At 40.0% G+C, this 18,530-nt stretch overlaps 1 protein-coding gene across 4 annotated transcripts in view; it reads right to left on the reverse strand.

Moving 5' to 3' along the window:
* The window catches only part of Stk3 (serine/threonine kinase 3), a 250,777-nt gene that overhangs the window by 102,901 nt on the left and 129,346 nt on the right, over positions 1-18,530 (reverse strand). For 3 of the 4 annotated variants that reach the window (XM_036208144.1, XM_036208147.1, XM_036208146.1), the window contains one exon: positions 4,618-4,755. In XM_036208144.1, the coding sequence (XP_036064037.1) occupies positions 4,618-4,755 (138 nt within the window). Of the gene's footprint in view, positions 1-4,617; positions 4,756-14,482; positions 14,559-15,979; positions 16,033-18,530 lie in introns of all 4 variants that reach the window. The other variant, XM_036208145.1, reaches the window with a different exon arrangement.

Raw genomic sequence — 18,530 nt, forward strand, 5'->3', positions numbered from 1 at the left:
GTTGTGAGATGCCCTCCACCTTGCACATCATAGGCACCAAAGCCTCTGTCCCTGTAAAAGTGTTGTCTCAAGCCACACAGCCAGAAAACAGATAACCTAGTTAGACACAGAGATTTCAGCCAGCAGCCATTCTGCTAGGGGCAAACAGCGCAGAACACTATAGCACCATCTCCACTGACATATTGGTGGGGAATTTAGACTTCTATTCCCCTCAAGTGTCCAGGTTTTCAACTGAGATGATACCAAAAAAGAGCAATTGCTAACACAGGAGATTCATCTCCACAAAGTAAAGTACCCATCCTCAAATGGAAAATGTCAGTAAAGACCATGTGAGAGCCTGGACTTAGAGCTTTACCAGGTGGTAATAAGACATCCACTCCCTCCCTGTTGGAGCAGGATCACAGACAGTGAAAGGCCTGAACCATCACACTATTTGGCTATGATGAGGCCACAGTATCAGTATAAGCCACTGGAGGAATCTGAGCATGCTCTCACCCTCAGCAAAGACTAACATGCCCTTCCTGCAATGACAAAGGAGACCAAGGAAGGAACTTGGACTTCTACCTTCTGCAATCAAGAATAAGATGGTAGCCCTCTACCCCCAGAAATAGCGACTGAGGATGCTTCTGTAGCATGGATTTAAATGAAGACCCAGCTGGAGCTCAGTAGTAGAACGGCAGCTAGCATTTATGATCTCAAGAACTGAGAATTTAAACAAAATTAAAATATACAAAGCAGGACTGGTGGCACAGACCTATAATTCCAGCTATTTGGGAAACAGATGCAGGAGATTCACAAGTTCATTTCTGTCTGAGCTATAAAGTAAATTCGGGGACCACATAAACAACTTAGTGAGCAACTGTCTCAAAATAAAAAAGAAGCAGCAAAAGGGCTTGAAGTACAGCTGAGTGGTAGAGTGCTTGTCTGCCCCACCTGCAGTCTCCACTGTGAAAACAGACAGATGTCTGGAGGACAGACAGACAGATAAGATAAATTATCGACAGATAGATGCTAGACAGACAGACAGATAGACAGGATGGATGGACAGATGGGCAGACAGATGGACGGACAGAATCTAGAGTCCAATAGCATGACTGTGGTGTTTTGAAAGAAAATGGCCCCAAAGGGTGTAGCGGTATTAGGAGGTGTGGCCTTGATGGAGGAAGTGTGTCACTGTGGGGGCGGGCTTTGAGGTCTCTTCTCAAGCTTCATTCAGTGTCAGTCTATCAACTTCCTGTTGCCTACAAGATGTAGCACTCTCAGCTCCAGCACCACACCTGCCTGCAGGCCGTCATGCTCCTCATTCTTAAGATAATAGATGAACCTCTGGAACTCTAAGTGAGCCACCCTCAATTAAATGTTTTCCTTTAAAAGAGTTGCTGTGGTCATGGTGTCTCTTCACAGCATTAGAAACCCTAAAACAATGATACTTTAAATGTCCAGTTTTGAACTGAAAAAAAACCTTGGATCATACCAAGGACCAAGAAAAATCTCAATTTAAACAGGAAAAATACAATCAACAGACCCTAACAACAGGATGACATGGACATTATAAAACTAGAGAGCAACAAAAATGCTTGTAAATGAAAGAAAAATTAGAATATCTTACTCAGAAGACATAAAAAGATACATGAAAAAGTTTACAACTGAGCAATACAGTAACTGAAATAAATAACTAGATCAATAGGTTGAAGAGCAAAACCAAGACAGAAAAGAACCCACGGTCTAGACAAAGAGACAAGAAAAGATGGAGTAAGACAGGCCCTGGCCCTGGGGATCTGTTGGACTGAAATACAGGATCTGATGCTGTGTCAATAAATAAGAAACAATAGGAGGCTGAAAACATTTCATAATTTGTGGGAGAGGGCTTAAAGTAACAAGTTCTAGAAGCTATACCAACCCCAGCCCCAAACAGAAGAAATTAGTGGAGAGCATGGAGTAAACCATCCAAATGAAACATCTCCTAAGTCTCTGGAGCCCATGGGCGTTGCCTGTGGACCTTCCACAACAGGAACATATGGGGCCCCTCACTACGTATTCTCAAGTGATATAAGAAAACAAACTGCCAACCCCTAATATTACTAAGAGAATCACCAAAACTTCTAAAAGTGTAGTTAACATAGATCTGTAGACAAGGGAAACGATGTAAGGAAGACAAAGAGAAAGAACAAAAGCAGAGTAAGTACAGAATATCCATTCTTGTGAGTGCCTCAATAATGTTCTCCGTTTAAAGCGATACTACAGAACTGATATGTCAACTAAAGAGGACATACCTGGGTAATTATAACATATGGAGGGTCAGAGAAGAAAATAAAGGTCTCCTCCATCTCACCTCAACTGGTAAGAGTGAATCATATGTACCATGTTCCAGTCAAGCCCGGGGCGGACCCAAACAACGGCAGAGCTCAGTTAACCTACCATTCCTGCAGAAAGTTAGAAGGAACACAGAGTAGGGCTTAGGCCTGGTAAAGTGTTAGTGTTTAAACCAGGAACCTACATAGAAGAGAACCAGCCCCCACAAGTTGTCCTTAGACCTCTACATGTGTGCTGTGGCTCACATGTATCCCCATCCCACATACAATAAGTAAACTTAATTAAAATCTTTTTTAAAGAATGGGGCTAGAACAAATGGAAACTATCTAGAATAATCAAGGGCTTACTATGGTATCTTCAGTGAGTCATTTAATTTTTCTGGGCTAAAATACCCTTCTCCACAAAAATAAGGAATTATACTGACATATTTTAAGTGTTTCCATTCTTTCTAACTTAAAAACAAAGATTTTCCCCCTAGAAGGAAAAGCTAGAAATAAATCAGTTTATCTTTAAAAAAAAAAAAAGAAAAAGAAAAAGGTCAGTCCCTCAAATACATTTTCAAAATCAGATTTTAAGGCATTTGTTTTACTTTTTCTGTTTTTCAGACCTTTCTTTCTATCGTTTCTTTTGTGTTTATTATGATGATGACACCAAGATTTGTTTGTTTAATATTTTCTTGGAAAGTTAATAATCTTTAAAAATAAATGCTTTAACCAACTGTTTTTCAATTTTTACTATGGAAAAAATGTACCTAAATAAAATTTACTATCTCTTAAATATTTTTAATTTAAAAAATATTTTATTTGTTACATTTTTTCATTTAATGTGAAGTATGTGGAGATTAGGGGACCTTTTGTGATACTTGGTCTTCTCTTTCCACCATGTGGGTCTTGAACTTGAATTCAATCCCCACCTCATCAGCCCTCTTCCTTTAATGCCTAAATTAATTTACTCATGGGGGGGGGGCATTGCATGGTGTGCTGCAGCACACACAGGGATGTGGAGAATGAATTTCAGGGGTCTGTTCTCTCCTTTCACCATGGCTGTCCAGGCGGCCAGCACGTGCCCTTACATACTGAGAGTTATCTCACTGGCCCAAATTTGCCATCTTAATCACTAACTAATTGATTTTTAAAATAATATTTGAACATAACTCAAAACTCAAAAAAATTTGCCTCCCATTCCTGCCTCTTACCCTTACAATGACCTGCCCAAGGAGTCATTGAATAACTAGTTGTGTGTGTGCGTGCGTGTGTGTGTGGTGTGTGGTGTGTGTGTGTGTGTGTGTGTGTGTGTGTGTGTGTGTGTGTGTGGTGTGTGTGTGTGTGGTGTGTGTGTGTGTGTGTGTGTGTGTGGTGTGTGTGTGGTGTGTGGGTGTGTGTGTGTGTGTGTGGTGTGTGTGTGTGTGTGTGTGTGTGTGTGTGTTTCCTAATAACTCCTCTTAATGGACCATATTCATATATAATTTCATACATGGTTAATATTTCAGAACAAACTGTTAAAATTAAATTGCTGTTACAAAGAATATACATATTTTTAAAAATAGATACTGTAATATTGACTTCATGAAGAATGAACCCTATGTATAATTTTCAAAAAATATAAGCATTACAGAGCATTTTATGGAGCCTTAAATCAATTTTATTTTATTTTTAATAGTAGCTCAGGGATTTTTTTTTATAGGAACTGTTGCCTGTCCTTTTAACAGTAAAAAGTATCTGAAAATTATCAAATTTGTTAATGTGTGAGGCATACTGTAGACCCATTGTGAAGAACACTTATTAGTTGAGAGTTCTGAGGCAATTCTGTTGAGGAAAAAAGTTCCACAAACTTACTTATTACAAGTATTCATTGTGTTATTTCTTTTTGCTTTAAATTTCATAGACTTTTAAAAAGCCTCTTGGTGTTCTGGATACAAAGTTTATTTATAGTAGGGATACTAAAACTTCCCTTAGGTGATCTTGTAACTAGTGTTTATAAGATGTAATATTTTCAAGGAGTTCAGGGATTTTGGATTCATGTATATTACATATATTAGAGGAGCACAAAGTCCAGGGAAAGAGGCTGGGTCAAGGAAAAGCCTTTAGAAATAAACCCACAGAGACAAGAACTCCAGGGAGGAGAGAATGGAAAAAGTGAGAAAATGAACTGGGAACAGACGTAAGACAAAGAAAATGCAGGAGAGTCCAACACATGCACCCAATGCACAGCTCAAGTCTTTAGAGGGTGGTCGGTCATGAGGCTGCAGCACCGGCTGCCAGCATTGGGAAGCTGCGGAGGTCATCCCTCTGTGTCAGCACTGACCTGTAACAGCTGTGTTGCCGTGGCTCTCTGCTCAGGACTCTTCACTAAGCATTTTTTAACAAAATCGGTGAAGTCGTCAGACCAGAGCTCAGGCTTCCTGAATGTTGGTGGCGGGTTTGTAGGAATCATAAAAATAGCCTGGTGGAAATAAAACATTCAAAAGACACAGTAAGAACACAAGAGAACAACCAAAGTAGTAAGTTCCTATCTTCTTGTCAGATTCTAAATCTCAAAAATAGTTTAAGTACAGGAATCGTCATTAGATTGCAATTCAGGAACCAAGTCCATCTGCTGCTAATGTAATCACTTCCCATTAGCTCCTGCTACTTGAACAGTAGCAGCTCACTGAGCACATCATTTATTTTATCATGATTTTTGAATCTACCTCCAAATGAGACACATTTATAGCCTTTTACCAAAGACATCCCCTTTCAAAGACACATTTCCAAATCTTGCTACTGTGTATGCCAGACATACTTCCTCTTTCAGTTTTAGAAGGCCAGCAGTAATCTAATCTGCATCTTTTACCAAATCATTTAAGCACAAACAAAACTACTACTGTGATTTGAATACTAGATTGTCAAGATTCTAAATGAAAAGGTTTTAAAATGTAGTACTTCAAGTCATCAGAAATAGGTTAAGTGCTAAATATTTAACAGCTACAATAACACATTCAGATAGTTCAAAATTGAAAAGCTATAAAAAGTCTCCTTCTCACAGCCTGTTAACCATTGCTTCCAAGTTCTATACCAGAAAACAAAACCAAACTGAAACAAACGTATAATATACTCAATAAATAATAACACATGCTATAAAAGGGCAAGAGGCAAACAGCAGTAACAAAAATTTTGTGAAAGAAAATGAATTAGAACAGGTAATAATTACTTGTATTTAATATGTAAATTTATATAATTATACAATTAACACCATAGATGAGATGACAAAAGGCCTTTTAACACCATAAATATGCACACTCAGCATATAATCATAGGCCTGTTAAACAGAGAGAAACTCACAGGCAGCACCCTAAAATTCTCACTTTCTAAGTCTGAGAATTCTTTCCCTTTTGAGAATGCATCTCTACACCTTGCCACCTGGCTTTAGATGGGCCTCTTCTTTTATACACAAATTTAACATGTATTAAGTCATGCCCATTTTTTTAATGCATAAAAAAGACAGGGGTAGTAATACTATAAATTATAACATTTTATTATTAAAGAGAATTAAAAATATTTATGGCAAAACTTCTGTCCATATATGGAAAAAAGATCACAACTACAGAGTTGTAAAGATAACATTCTACTACATCAATTTTAATGTGTTCCTTGCATAAGACAGAACTTCTACTGTCCACTGAATTTTTATTCAAAAAGGCATATATAAGTGTCTTGAAATGATTCGCAGTAGAAGATATACAACAGGATATTTACTTCAACCCTTTCATTTTACAGAATAATAACCTAAAGTTTAGACAGGTTAAGATTTAAAAATAAAATTTCAGATTGACAATCAAGGCTGTCATTTAAAACATCAGAAAAGCACCATAAATGCTTCTAAGTTTCAACAAGCAAAGCTGATTATTAAATCTGAAACGAAAAACCATCTAAGAAGATATAAGACATGCCAAATGGTGATGCTCCTACAGTCAGCAAACAGATCTGCCAAGTCTTTCCTCCTTGGCGGGAAGAAAGCGCGAACAAGCTTAAGGACTTTGTAAGACAGTGAGTGGGCTACACAAGAGAGGGCTTAGACTTACTGCAGTCACACCTGTAACTGTTAAACTGAAGTTTAGTCAGCCATGAAGGAGTACTGACATCAGCATCTTCTCAGCAAACAGCATCAGGGAGACTAGTTATGCACATGAGAAAGAAATGAAGTTCAGGCTACAATGAAATTCACTATTATCAAGGACTTAGCCCTGAGAGCTAAAACCATAAAACTGTAAGAAGGAAACATATGAGGAAAATATCATAACAATTAATTTGGCAACGACTTCTTGTATGGAACAAAAGTTCAGGCAATAAAAGAATAAGTAAGGCGGACTTGTCAGAAACTTAAGGCTTTGTGCATCGAAGGACACCATCCCAGGCAGTCCAGAGAACAGACTTACAGAGAGACAAGTGGAAGCTAGAAAACATAAAAGATCAATTTTAAAGTAAAGGACTTAAACATTTCTGCAAAGGAGAAACAAAAATGCTAATAGGCACATGGAAGACATTCCTCACTAATCATTAGGAAAAGGCAAACCCAACCATTAAGATGCAGTACTTTGACCTCACCAGGATAGCTACTAGAGAGAGGAAAGGGGGAAGAAAGGAGAGAGGGCAGAGTCAACAGAAGGGCACCCTTAGAAATGGTAACGCTGGGACTGAAGACAGGACTCAGAATTTAATTCTTGCAGGGGGCCCATGTAAAATTCCCAGCACCCACATGGTGGCTCACAATGGACTGTAATTCTAGTCCTAGAGAATCAGACGTCCATGGGCACCAGACATGCACATGGTGCACATATATACAGGCAGGCAAAACGCTCATACACATAAAAGAAATTAAATCAATATAAAAAAGGCCTATCCTTTAACAAATGTGAACATTCTTACATATCTTATATCACATTACACCTGTCATGATTCCTCAAAAGCAGTGTAGCCAGTATTGCAAAGCCAAATAAACACACATAATCAAATATTTATAAGGTCATTTCTGTTTAGTTAGCTGACACTGTGATTCAGAAGTAATGAACAGATAGGTCACTGGCCAAGCAATAATAGTGGGGTTATTTGTTTAGACAATGTCAAGCTTCCCTATAAGGTAAGAATATCTTAGAGCTAGGCTGACTTAAACAGGACGTTTATGTCTTCCTCTTTGCAAGGCCTTTTCACTTGGTCAGTCAATCATCTACTTCCCCTAATGGTCCCTTTAAGTAGTTGACTTTGTAAGATTTGCTATTACAAATTTTAAAAGACTACCTGGAACCCACAGAAATCACAGTCAACTTGTAGAGAAAAATTAATGAACATACAAAACAAACACCATGAAATTCTGCCTCTAAATAACAAGATTCACCTCTGATGACTTCATAGTTATATTAGACTCTAGTGAGGCTTTGAGACTGGACAAAATAAACAGCAGCTTCAGAAAAGAAGCAAATCACTTGTTCATGTTAGAGGGAAAATAATAAATCTGAGTCTCTTCTTTGCAGAATGGTTCAAAGGCCTAAGCCCACAGAGCTGACCTCAGCCTCAAACTTCAGGTAGATACTAGATTGTCTAGATAAACATTGTTCCCTGCTGTTCTGTTACAAATTTGCAGATAACAACCCAGTGATTTATGTCCTTGAAGCTAATGCTCTCCTTTGAACTTTGAGCCAATAAGCTACAGCCTTATCATCAGATAATCTTAACATATAAGGCTCACCTGGCAGTAGCTATTAGAAACACAAGGATAAAAAGCTTAACTCTAACTCTTATTTACCCAGTACTATGATAAAGTGAATATAAATGTCACATCAAACTTACAAACAAGCACTAAGCAAGCATGAACATTGGGCATACAGTTGAAATAAGTTAAGTCTATCAAAATGTCTCCAGGAAAACCACGATATCTTTCATTTCTGTCTTTGACTTTTTAGAAAACCAATAACACACTAGATTTTCTCAGTCTTTACTGGGTTCAACCAACCATGAGGATCCTCTTAAGAATCTCTGGGTTTTGTATAAGTTGATTAAGTTATAAGCCCTTGTTGTAGAAAATGTTGATAATCAGTGGCTAGTCTTCGACATCCCTGCCACCAACCAAATAACACAGACACACATTAGAGCCATATAATTTATCTTATCTCTAACTCCATTTGATTGAAGAATGTTAGTACAATAAATTATATGATTATCCTTTGCTTGTTTCTATACAATATATTGCTTAACTACATACTGAACCTATCATTAAAGGGTGGTTTTTTTGTTTGTTTTGTTTTTAATTTCCCTGATCACAAGTACTCTGAAAAAGTCAAAAAATAAATGTGCTTCAGAATATCTAACTATCTTCGTGCCTAGAATTTCAAGCACTAGACCCCAAGAGAGCTTGGACCTGTAGAAAATGCTTCACTGAGAAGCTGTCCTGCATGGGTTTACAATCTCAGTGTAAGGGTTTACAATCTCACCTACATCTGAGCTATGAATGTACAGGAGCAAGGAGCATGCCAAGCTAACAGGATGTCATGGATATGTGAGCAGGAGGCTGGTTTCCTAGCAAATGAGGGGAAAGGGAGAAGGCACCTTAGAAAACCACAAAGAAGAGCAGAGCTATTTTTTAAGAGTGAACATAACACATGGGTAGCAAGCTACATCAAACAAAAATGGTATTTTCAAAAAGAAAATATAGTAATAATTTCTTTTCAAAAATACTAAAATGAGCAAACAATAAATGAAGTTAAAACTGGACCTCAGTCGGAAACACAGGCCACCTGACTGCAGCGCCAGTGTTTCGTTTTCATACAAGTGAGACTGTTGAATCTAGTTCTTCTATGTGTACAAAGATGTTAGCAGTCCAGGTGTAAAGATCTAGCCATGCAGATATTATTAATGTGCTAGTTTGAAAGAAGATGCAAATGCAAACATGAAAAAGGTAAGAAGCAAGCCTCCTTCCTACTTTACAGTTTCTACAGTGCACACTAGGTAAAGCATTGGTACTAGAAGCTCGAAATGTGTTCCATCTCTAATAGAGGAACTTCTGTAATCATTCACCAGGCAGGAAACACCGGTCTGCCTGCCTGGAAAGTAATCTAAAGAAAAGGAGTGCATTGGAGGCTCTGGCTACTTTGGATAGCAGCTACTGTGCTGAACCTAACATCTTTATTATCAGAGAACATTCTACTCAACAGCCCCTCAGTTATTATGAAAAGGCAGGTTCTCTTCTGTGGACTCTAAGTCTGAAAAGGAATCTTAGGAAAAATCTATTATTGTTTAAGAGAAAATCATCAGGGCAGATAAGCTGAAAATTCAACCTTCCAGGAAGAGAAAGATGGAAAGAAAGTTATGCCTTTCGGGTAGGCACAGAGGTCAGAGAAACATGAGGAAAGCCAAGAGTGTGGAGGGAAGCATGCTCACCCTTCTTACTGGCATCCAGAAGAGAGAGAAAGAGATGGAAACAGAGAAAAGAAAGGCTAAGCATGGTGCCTGGCCAGGGATATAACTTCAGAGGACATCTGATTTCAGGCTCAGTGTGCCAAGACAGGGACGAACCAGGACAGAAACAGAAACAGAAGTGGCTTATTTTAAAAAGGGAAAGAACTAGGAGGAACAGGAGCAGACTCTCAAGCCAAGGAGCAATGATGCTCCACAGTGCCAGGCCATGAGGCATATGGTCCTTTAGAAGACATTGACATTGACTTAGCACTTCTCCCAATTGTGTGCCTTGGGCTTTTCCTCAGGCTCAAATGAGGAAGAGCTTCTAGTCTTTTTCCACGAACTAACCACTCTCGTGTGTTAATATTAATCCTATAGCTTCTAGTCTCTCCCCTGAAGTCACAACTAGGTCTGATTTCTAAATTACAGAAAACACGGGAAATGCAGGGAAACCTGAAAGCAAATGCCTTTACTTTAAGGCAAATCCAAATTATGTGCTAAAGAGATGGGTGTAAAGATTCATGAACTGTCACAATATTGTAACCAGGAGACCAAAGAAACAAATGGATCCAGGGCACTAGCAGCTTCTGTATCACCTGGAAATTTTCTAGGACAAGTGCAAGACTATTAAGTACTATTAACAGATCAGAGGGCATAGGAAATCATAGTGTCTACCTTCATTTTACCAGAATGGAAGGAAGTCAGTCCACAGTGAAGCTGAACCCACACCTATTACCAGGCTTCCCTTTTCCATCTGTGGGTCATGGGTAAGAAAATGAGTGAACCACTTACTCTCTCTTCTGCCTCCCTCCTAGACTATGCTGATTCACATATCCTAGCAATCCCATTGCTCCTACTGCACGCCAGCCTTTGCAGCAAGAGCTGCTCCTGAACGCACAAGGGCAGCCCTGGACAGATGAGCAAATTCAAGGACATTCAGACTGAGATCTTAGCACGAAGAGCAGGACCCCGTGGAAGGATGAAGAACGGCCACAGCAAAGTGACTGAACGGGCCTTCTAAAGCAGAGTGCCTGGGCAAAGACTCCAGGAGTCAGGTTTACCACCTAGGGACAGGACCTCCACTTTCAAAATTATCATTTAGCATAAAATCATCCCATCAAATGAAAAAAGAAAGTGTTATAACTTAACACCAAAGTATAGAGACTGGGTATTACAGGAGCTATGATAGTCAATCAAGTTATCCAAACAGCAAATATGAAAACACAGTGCATTGTGAACAAGCCGTCACTGAACTTCTGGCTATATTTGGTAGAAGCTGGAGGATTGAAGAGGGACCCCAAACAGATCAGTGAGCTGCACAGAAACAGAGCGTACAAAGGTCAGAACAGCTCCAGGTATTGAATTAAAATAAAGAAGCAACTAGTCCTAAGAATAACATGAGTATCATACAATAAATGAGTCCCTGGTCCAAGAGCAGATATACCAAATTTACCAAAACACTATTGACAAACAGTCGATGTCAATCAGGATTTAAAAAAACTAAAATTACCTCACGATGAAAATTATGTGACGACCCAAAAAGGAACCTCTGAAAATTTGGAAGTGTCTCATAGAAAAAGACACACGTACAAGTCTGTGGCCAGAAAGAAAGAGCACAGTGCAGGAATTGAGGCGGAAGTGGAAGAGGAGGACAGTCTGTCCCTCATCATGCCTTACTCTCATTGGGGACACCAGTAAAGATATAGTGCAAACAGCTCTTTTTTTCTTTAACCATGCAGCAATACCTAACTCCATATTCTTCTTTAAAATATCTTATGAACCATAAGCAAATATCCAAGTCCAAAGCCTAGGCTATGAGTTCTCAACACAGGCTCCATGTCAGAATCACCCGAAAACTGTCTTTTTGAATCATTGTTTTCACAGTAAGAGTATGAAGGCAAAGCACCCACTCCAACCCCACTGTGCCGAGCACACACTCAGGAGACATTCGGTTTCACAGACTGAGAAGTCATAAGCAGAGGAAAAGGAGAATTCCAAAAGTACACTAACTCAGGGACGGGCTTCCATCAACAAAACCCAGTCTGGTTCTGTTATACCTAAAGAAAAAACAGATGCTTACACATCTATGTTAAACAGTTTTGCATTTCACTGTATTGTAAAATTTTACTTACAGATTTCTAGGCAACTGGAATGCACGGGTGGCAAGAACCCACAGTTCCATTCCACACATTCCCTAAGGACTAAGGGGACAGCCTACACTTCCACTTAGGAAACTGAAGAGGGCAGCACAGGACTTCTGCCACAGTGACCAGACAAGACTAAGTATGGACTGAAGACTTCCGCCTTCTGTGGACATCTCCCCACTCCAGTGTTGTCAGTGGAGACCATGGGAGCTTGGACTTCCACCTTAGCCAGGCAGTAATCATCGGCCCTTTGTTCTACCTACTGAGGAGGTCAACAGAACCACCAAGACTTTCACTATCACCCAACAGTAAAACAGTCACCAAGCAATGGAGTCCGGGAGGAACAGGAACCAACTCCACCCAGCCAGCAATGCAAAGCCACTCCTGCCACTGGGTGTCAGCAAAGGCTGAGTAGGGAATCTGGAGTTCAAACTCTACTGGTCCAGGCTGGAGTAATGTCACAAGTCTATTTAGTAGAGAGTTTACAGAAGACTCAGAGAGTGAAAACAACTTTATGTCCAGTTTTCAACCAACTATTACTTATCCTATCAGGAACCAGAAGATGGCAGCGTAACTGACCAGAAGACAGCAGGTGTTAACAGAGGTGTTACTGAGAAACAGAAGAAGAGTCTTCAGGTAACAATGATATTAAAAGGTTGAGGAGTCCACAAGACGGCTCAGCAGATAGGGGCATTTGCTGCCAAGGTAGGTATTTAAAAAAAGAGCTAAATGGAAGTGTAGAAGTGAAAAGTAAAAAAGCCAAAATAAAAAGCCCACTATCTGGCTTTAACATCAGCCTGGAAGCATCAGTGAGCTAGAAGACAGAACAACAGAATAAACATGTATTCTATAGGAACAACTTAGGAAAAACTCACTTGGATGCATGGGAGGGGAAGGTTGGGGAGCTTGTAGGGAGGGATGGATAGAGGGTCCCATGGACTTCTCTAGGGCCAAGTCAAAACATGCAACATTCATGTTTTGGGAGTTGCAGAAAACACTGAAATCACTTTAAAGCACAGTGGCGAGCACTGCAATTAATCTCACAACAGCCCAGCTGGCTGCACTACCCCTGCACAAGCCCAGACCCAGCGGCAGTCAGCCAGAGGCCAGGGGATTGCAGCACTCCATGCCCCCTTAACTACTGCTGCTGCTGGAGTCGAGGGGAGGCTCAGTCCTTGTCTTCAGTTCTCTCTCTACTAGTGACCTCATCAGGCTCCAATGTTTAGCTCCAGACACATGGTGACCCAGATGGTTAAATTCAGTGGGCCACAAAGCAAGACAAAAAGCCAGGAAGGTGGGAAAAGGGGTTTTAGGAAAGTGGCTACAGGGCTGATAGAATGGGAAGTGGGAAAATAAAAAGTGGTGTCAATTGTCAGAACGCATCACACACCTGGATGAAACTGTCAAAGAACAAATCTAACTTTAAAAGTTGGCTAGGAACCTCCAACATTTGGCAGAATATACGTCTTTAAAGTCAAGAGACTGTACAAACCATAAATCAGAACAAAGGACATTCACACAAAAACACATATTAATTAAATTTCAGAAAACCAAAAGTTGAGGGCAAAAACCCCTTGACTAGACACAAAAATGACACTTGAAAGAAGAGCAAAATGACAGCAGACTTCTCATCAGAAGCCGTGAGTGTCGGGGTGACAGGAAATGTCATCTGAAGGAACCGCCAGCACAGGTCATAGCAGTCAGCGAGATAGATCACCCTTCACCCATGCCCAGGAAATCAAAACATTCTATGGTGAAAGGAAACTGCAGAGAACCATCACAACTCTATCTAAAAGAAGTCTGAATCAAGTTTTCTGAATAAATGAAAATAGGAAATTAGAAAATGTGGGCTACCAGGAAGGAGAGTAGAATACAGATTTTAAAAGCAGGCTAAGTACAATAGATTTTTCTTCTACTTGAGTTTTGGAAATTATTTTTCATAGTTTCATCAACAATTTAATGCCTGTAGAAGAAATAATTAATGCATGGGAGAAAGTAAGAAAACAAAAAAGAAATTAGGGTTTTATACTTCACCCAAGCTATTAAAAGAGATAAACTAATATTTCATTATGGATAAACCAAAATGTAACTCAAAAATACATTCAAGTAACCCACAGGAAAGTGAGAAAAGAAAACAGAAACTAAAAATCTAAGAAAAATACAGAAAAGGATGAAATAAATCTAAACACTGGAAAACAGACAAAGCACAGTTACAGTGAATAGACTTCAGCGTCCTCTCCTAACAGGCAGAGCAACTGCTGAAAGCAGGACAGACTCAGCTCCATCCTCTCTGAGAACAGTGCTGCCATTCAAGGCCACCCAGGAGGGCTCATGTTCTCTTCAAGCCAAGAGCTCAGATACCAAGATCACATCCTGAAGACACAGCACACACCAACAAGGCTAAAAGAACTGAAATCACAGTTTCCAAGCACATCATAATCAAACAAGACATCATAACAGAAACATGACCAGAAGAGCCAACACTTGGGAACTAAAGAGACAATTTCTAAATAATCCATGGATCAAAAGAAGAAGCCTAAGGTAACAACATAAAGGCACTGACCTGAAGGAAAAGAGAACTGCAAACACTAGACTTACCGGAGCGGTTCTGAGAGGGAGGCTTGTAACACGAAATGCCCGTAGCAGAAAGGGCAGTAGTCTCATGTCAATCATCCTGCTTATACCATAAGAGCAAAGTAAAGTAAGCAGAGATAAAGATAACAATAAAAATACAAACCAATGAAATTTAAAATAGGAAAGTAGATGGAAAACCAATGGGGGAAAAGTTATTTTCAAAGAACAAAACAATTGCTAAACCTTTACCAAAATTGAAGTGAAAAAAAAATCACAAAGGGTGGTAAAGTTTATTAAAATAGCTATTCTAAGTGATGTTAAGTGTCACTGCTTTCCTATCATTGGTATCCACATGTTCTTGGCTAAAAGACAGAGAAATGCAATGGGCTTTAGCATGCTCACTTGCATCCTCTGCTTCCTCTGTGCATGCCTTCCTGCCGTGCAGATCTGTGGAATGAAGGACAGTTTCCTTGTTTCTTTTCCACTGTGTGTCTTTACTTCTTGTCTTTTCTGCTGATCAGAATTTCCTACATTGTACTGAATAAAATGGTGACAGCAGACCTCCTTGCTCCTGACAGTGTAGAGAAATGCTCTGTCACCATTAAACTTTGGTACACATTCTTTATCAAATTAAAAAAACACTCTTTACTCTGTGAAGTTATTCAACATCATATATGGGTGTTGGATTTTATCAAATGCATTGTGCTGTATTAGTCTTTTTAGTTTTGGTTTTTTGGTTTTTATTTTAGCCTAGTAAAATATGGTGGACTATACTGATTAAAGTGGTAGTACCCACCCTTCCTACCAACCCAGTTCCTCTGTTCTTGTAGAGGAGGCTCACAACTGTTCAGCACTATGACCCTAAATAGAACACTGCATTTATACAGCTAGTCCCAGACTAAGTTTAATACAGCTGAGTGATTCATATTGTACACATTTAGGAGACAAAATTGTTGTCAATAAAGTATACCATTGGCTAAGAAAAAAATGTCACACTCAGAACTCTGAATAAAAAAATGTTAGACTTTTATTTTGCATAATTCTACTAGCCACTGAATATAATAAATTAAACACTAAACAGAAGTAGCTACGGTTTCAAATGACTATATGGATATGGATTACACTGTCCCCCATTCACACTACAGCAATACACAGCTTTCCAGAGGGAAGGAAGGCACAGATTTAATACTGTGACAGCTGTCGTCTGCTGTAAGCACAAGCAAGACTTCAGGACAACTTACCATGACAGAACCACCAACCCATTAAAGAAAGAAACTACTGAGAGCCGACTTAAAATGTAACAATAGAGGTTTTTGTATCTCAAGAGAAGTGAATACAACAGCTTAAATAGTTAACACATTTTATATCTCAGAAGATATAGACGAATGTGTTTTGTATTATAATGTATAATTATAATTTCTACTGATAGTTTTGGTACACTTTTAAAAGTAAAACAGAAATATTTTTTATCAAATTAAGAATAAAGATTACTCTGAAATTGCAGAAGACTAAACTACATACCTCTTTAAAATCAATGCTGCTAAAAAGGAATCCATGGAGAAGAGACTGGAAAACTAAGGGGAGAGAATGAATGTAAGATAAAGTAACACTGCAAGAACACAGAAGAAGAACAGGGTACTGACCACTGCGAGGTCTGATTTGGACAGGGAAAAAGGAATCACTTTCTCTAGACCAGAGGTTCTCAACCTTCCTATCGCTGTGACCCTTCGATACAGTTCCTCATGGTGCGCTGACCCCCAACCAAAGAATAGTTTCGTTGCTACTTCCTAACTGTAATTTTGCTACTGCTATGAACTGTAATGTAAATACCTGTGTTTTCTGACAGTCTTCAGCTACTCCTGTGAAAGGGTCATTTGGCCCCTGATGGGTTGCAACCCACAGGTTGAGAAATGCTGCTCAACAGAGGGTGTCATGAAGGAAGAAATGAAAGAAAGGAGAAGAAAATGAACAAAGATACACAAAGTAAGGAAAGAAAGGAAAAACAAAACAAAATGGTGAAGGGAGGGAGCTGGAAAGGTACAGGGACGAGCTGCTAGAACTGGATCCTGCCCCCACCCAGGTCCTTCCTCTCCAGTGTTGCTTTGACCAAGTCCCTGACGAGAAGCAAAGTAAGACAGGAGGCTTTGTTTCTGCTTACAGTTGGGGGGAAACAGACAAGGCAGGACAGGAGTGGGGGCAGCTGATGATAGTGTGTCCACAGTCACCACGCAGAGACAAGTGCCAGTGCTCAGCTTGCTTCTCCTTGTAATTACATCCATAATTCCAGCTCCTGGAAGGGTGCTGCGGCAGTTTGAATGTGATTGGCCCCCATAAACGTGAAGGGAGTGGCACTATTAGGAGGTGTGGCTTTGTTGGAGTAGGTGTGGTCTTGTTGGAGAAAGTGTGTCACTGTGGAGGTGGGCTTTGAGGGTTCACATATACTTAAGGCACACCCAGTGAGACAGTTCCTATCCTGTTGCCTTCTGATCAAGAAGTAGCCAGCACCATGTTCACCTGCCACCATGCACCCCACCATGATGATAATGGACTGACCTTCTGAACTAAAACTGCCACCCCAATTAAACGTTTTCCTTTATAAGCATTGCCATGGTCATGGTGTCTCTTCACAGCAACAGAAACCTTAACCAAGATAGGTGCTTTTCATATTTAAAGTGGATCTTCCTACTCAATTAATCTAATCTAGAATCTCTCTCACTGGTGTGTCCAGAGATCTATCACTTAGGTGATTCTAGAGCCTGCCAAGTTGGCCAGTACTAATTACCAATCAATCACTACTCCCCCAATCTTACCAGATTTACAGAATGGATCTTTAAAGAGATAATTAAGGTTAAATGGGGTTATAAGAGTGGAGCTCTAATTCAGTATTCGTTTCCTTTTTCAAAGAGAGCGACAAAGAGACAGACACTAGGGAGGTACGTGCGTCAAAACATCCTTGTTGGCCGGGCGGTGGTGGCGCACGCCTGTAATCCCAGCACTTGGGAGGCAGAGGCAGGCGGATCTCTGTGAGTTTGAGGCCAGCCTGGTCTACAAAGGGAGTTCCAGGAAAGGCACAAAGCTACACAGAGAAACCCTGTCTCGAAAAACAAAACAAAACAAAACATCCTTGTCTACAAGGCAAGGAGAGAGGCCTCAAAAGCAGCCAGATCTGCCAAGACCTAGACCTGAGGAGTGTAGCCTCCAGAGAGGAGAGAATGGACTTCTAGACAGCCAGCTCTTTTTAGAGGCAGCAAATTAAGGAGCTGGCCTAGATTAAGAAGTAGAAATGGCAGCGAGCTAGTAGTCTTCAGTATCTGCTCTGAGTAGAGAGACAAGACCTTACAAGACCGAGGAGACACTAATTGGAAGACTGAGGCGTTGTGAGACTCAGAAGTAAGGAAGGAGGCAGGAACGTGTGAAAGGATTGCCAACAGTCTGTCCTGGAATGAAGATCAAGGTCTGGGTGAAATCTGTCTTCATAGCTATTTAACTGCAGTTTAGCAGCCTGGTTTGGAGGAAGCTGGTACAGTGGGAAAGGTAAAACCTTGCAGAGCATAAGATGCTGCATGAGGATTCGGCTGTCAGTGAGGCTGCATCTGGGGTGGGTGTCAGAGCTGTAACAATAACAGCAGCAGCTACATGGAGGGCCAGCAATATCTCTTTAAGAACTGGGAAACCATAATATATAACTTGTCTGTTTTAAGGATTGCCACATAACAGATGTTTAATAAGCCATAGGTCCTTTAATTATCAATATGAGATCATTGATCTAGAGTTGGTATATTGCTAGAATATCCCTCAAAAGAGTGAGAGAGCAAGAGAGCGAGAAAAGGAAGTTAAAAGAAAATGGTTCAAGAAACACAACAAAGTCTAAGGAAGACTTGGAAGGAAGTGCATCCCTGGTGAGCTCACAGGATGGAATACAAGAGAAAATTAAGTAGCCTTAGATGATAACCAGTTCAACTCTAAGCCCAAGAAAGTAGTTGGATGGAAGCATCTTAGGATAGTGGAAAGACTGGAAATTAGAAACAAAACTCCTGAGGAGAATGTTAAGACTCTGAGTAACATGAGATAC

This window comes from Onychomys torridus, chromosome 16 (assembly GCF_903995425.1).
Source record: "Onychomys torridus chromosome 16, mOncTor1.1, whole genome shotgun sequence".
Classification (NCBI taxonomy): domain Eukaryota; kingdom Metazoa; phylum Chordata; class Mammalia; order Rodentia; family Cricetidae; genus Onychomys; species Onychomys torridus.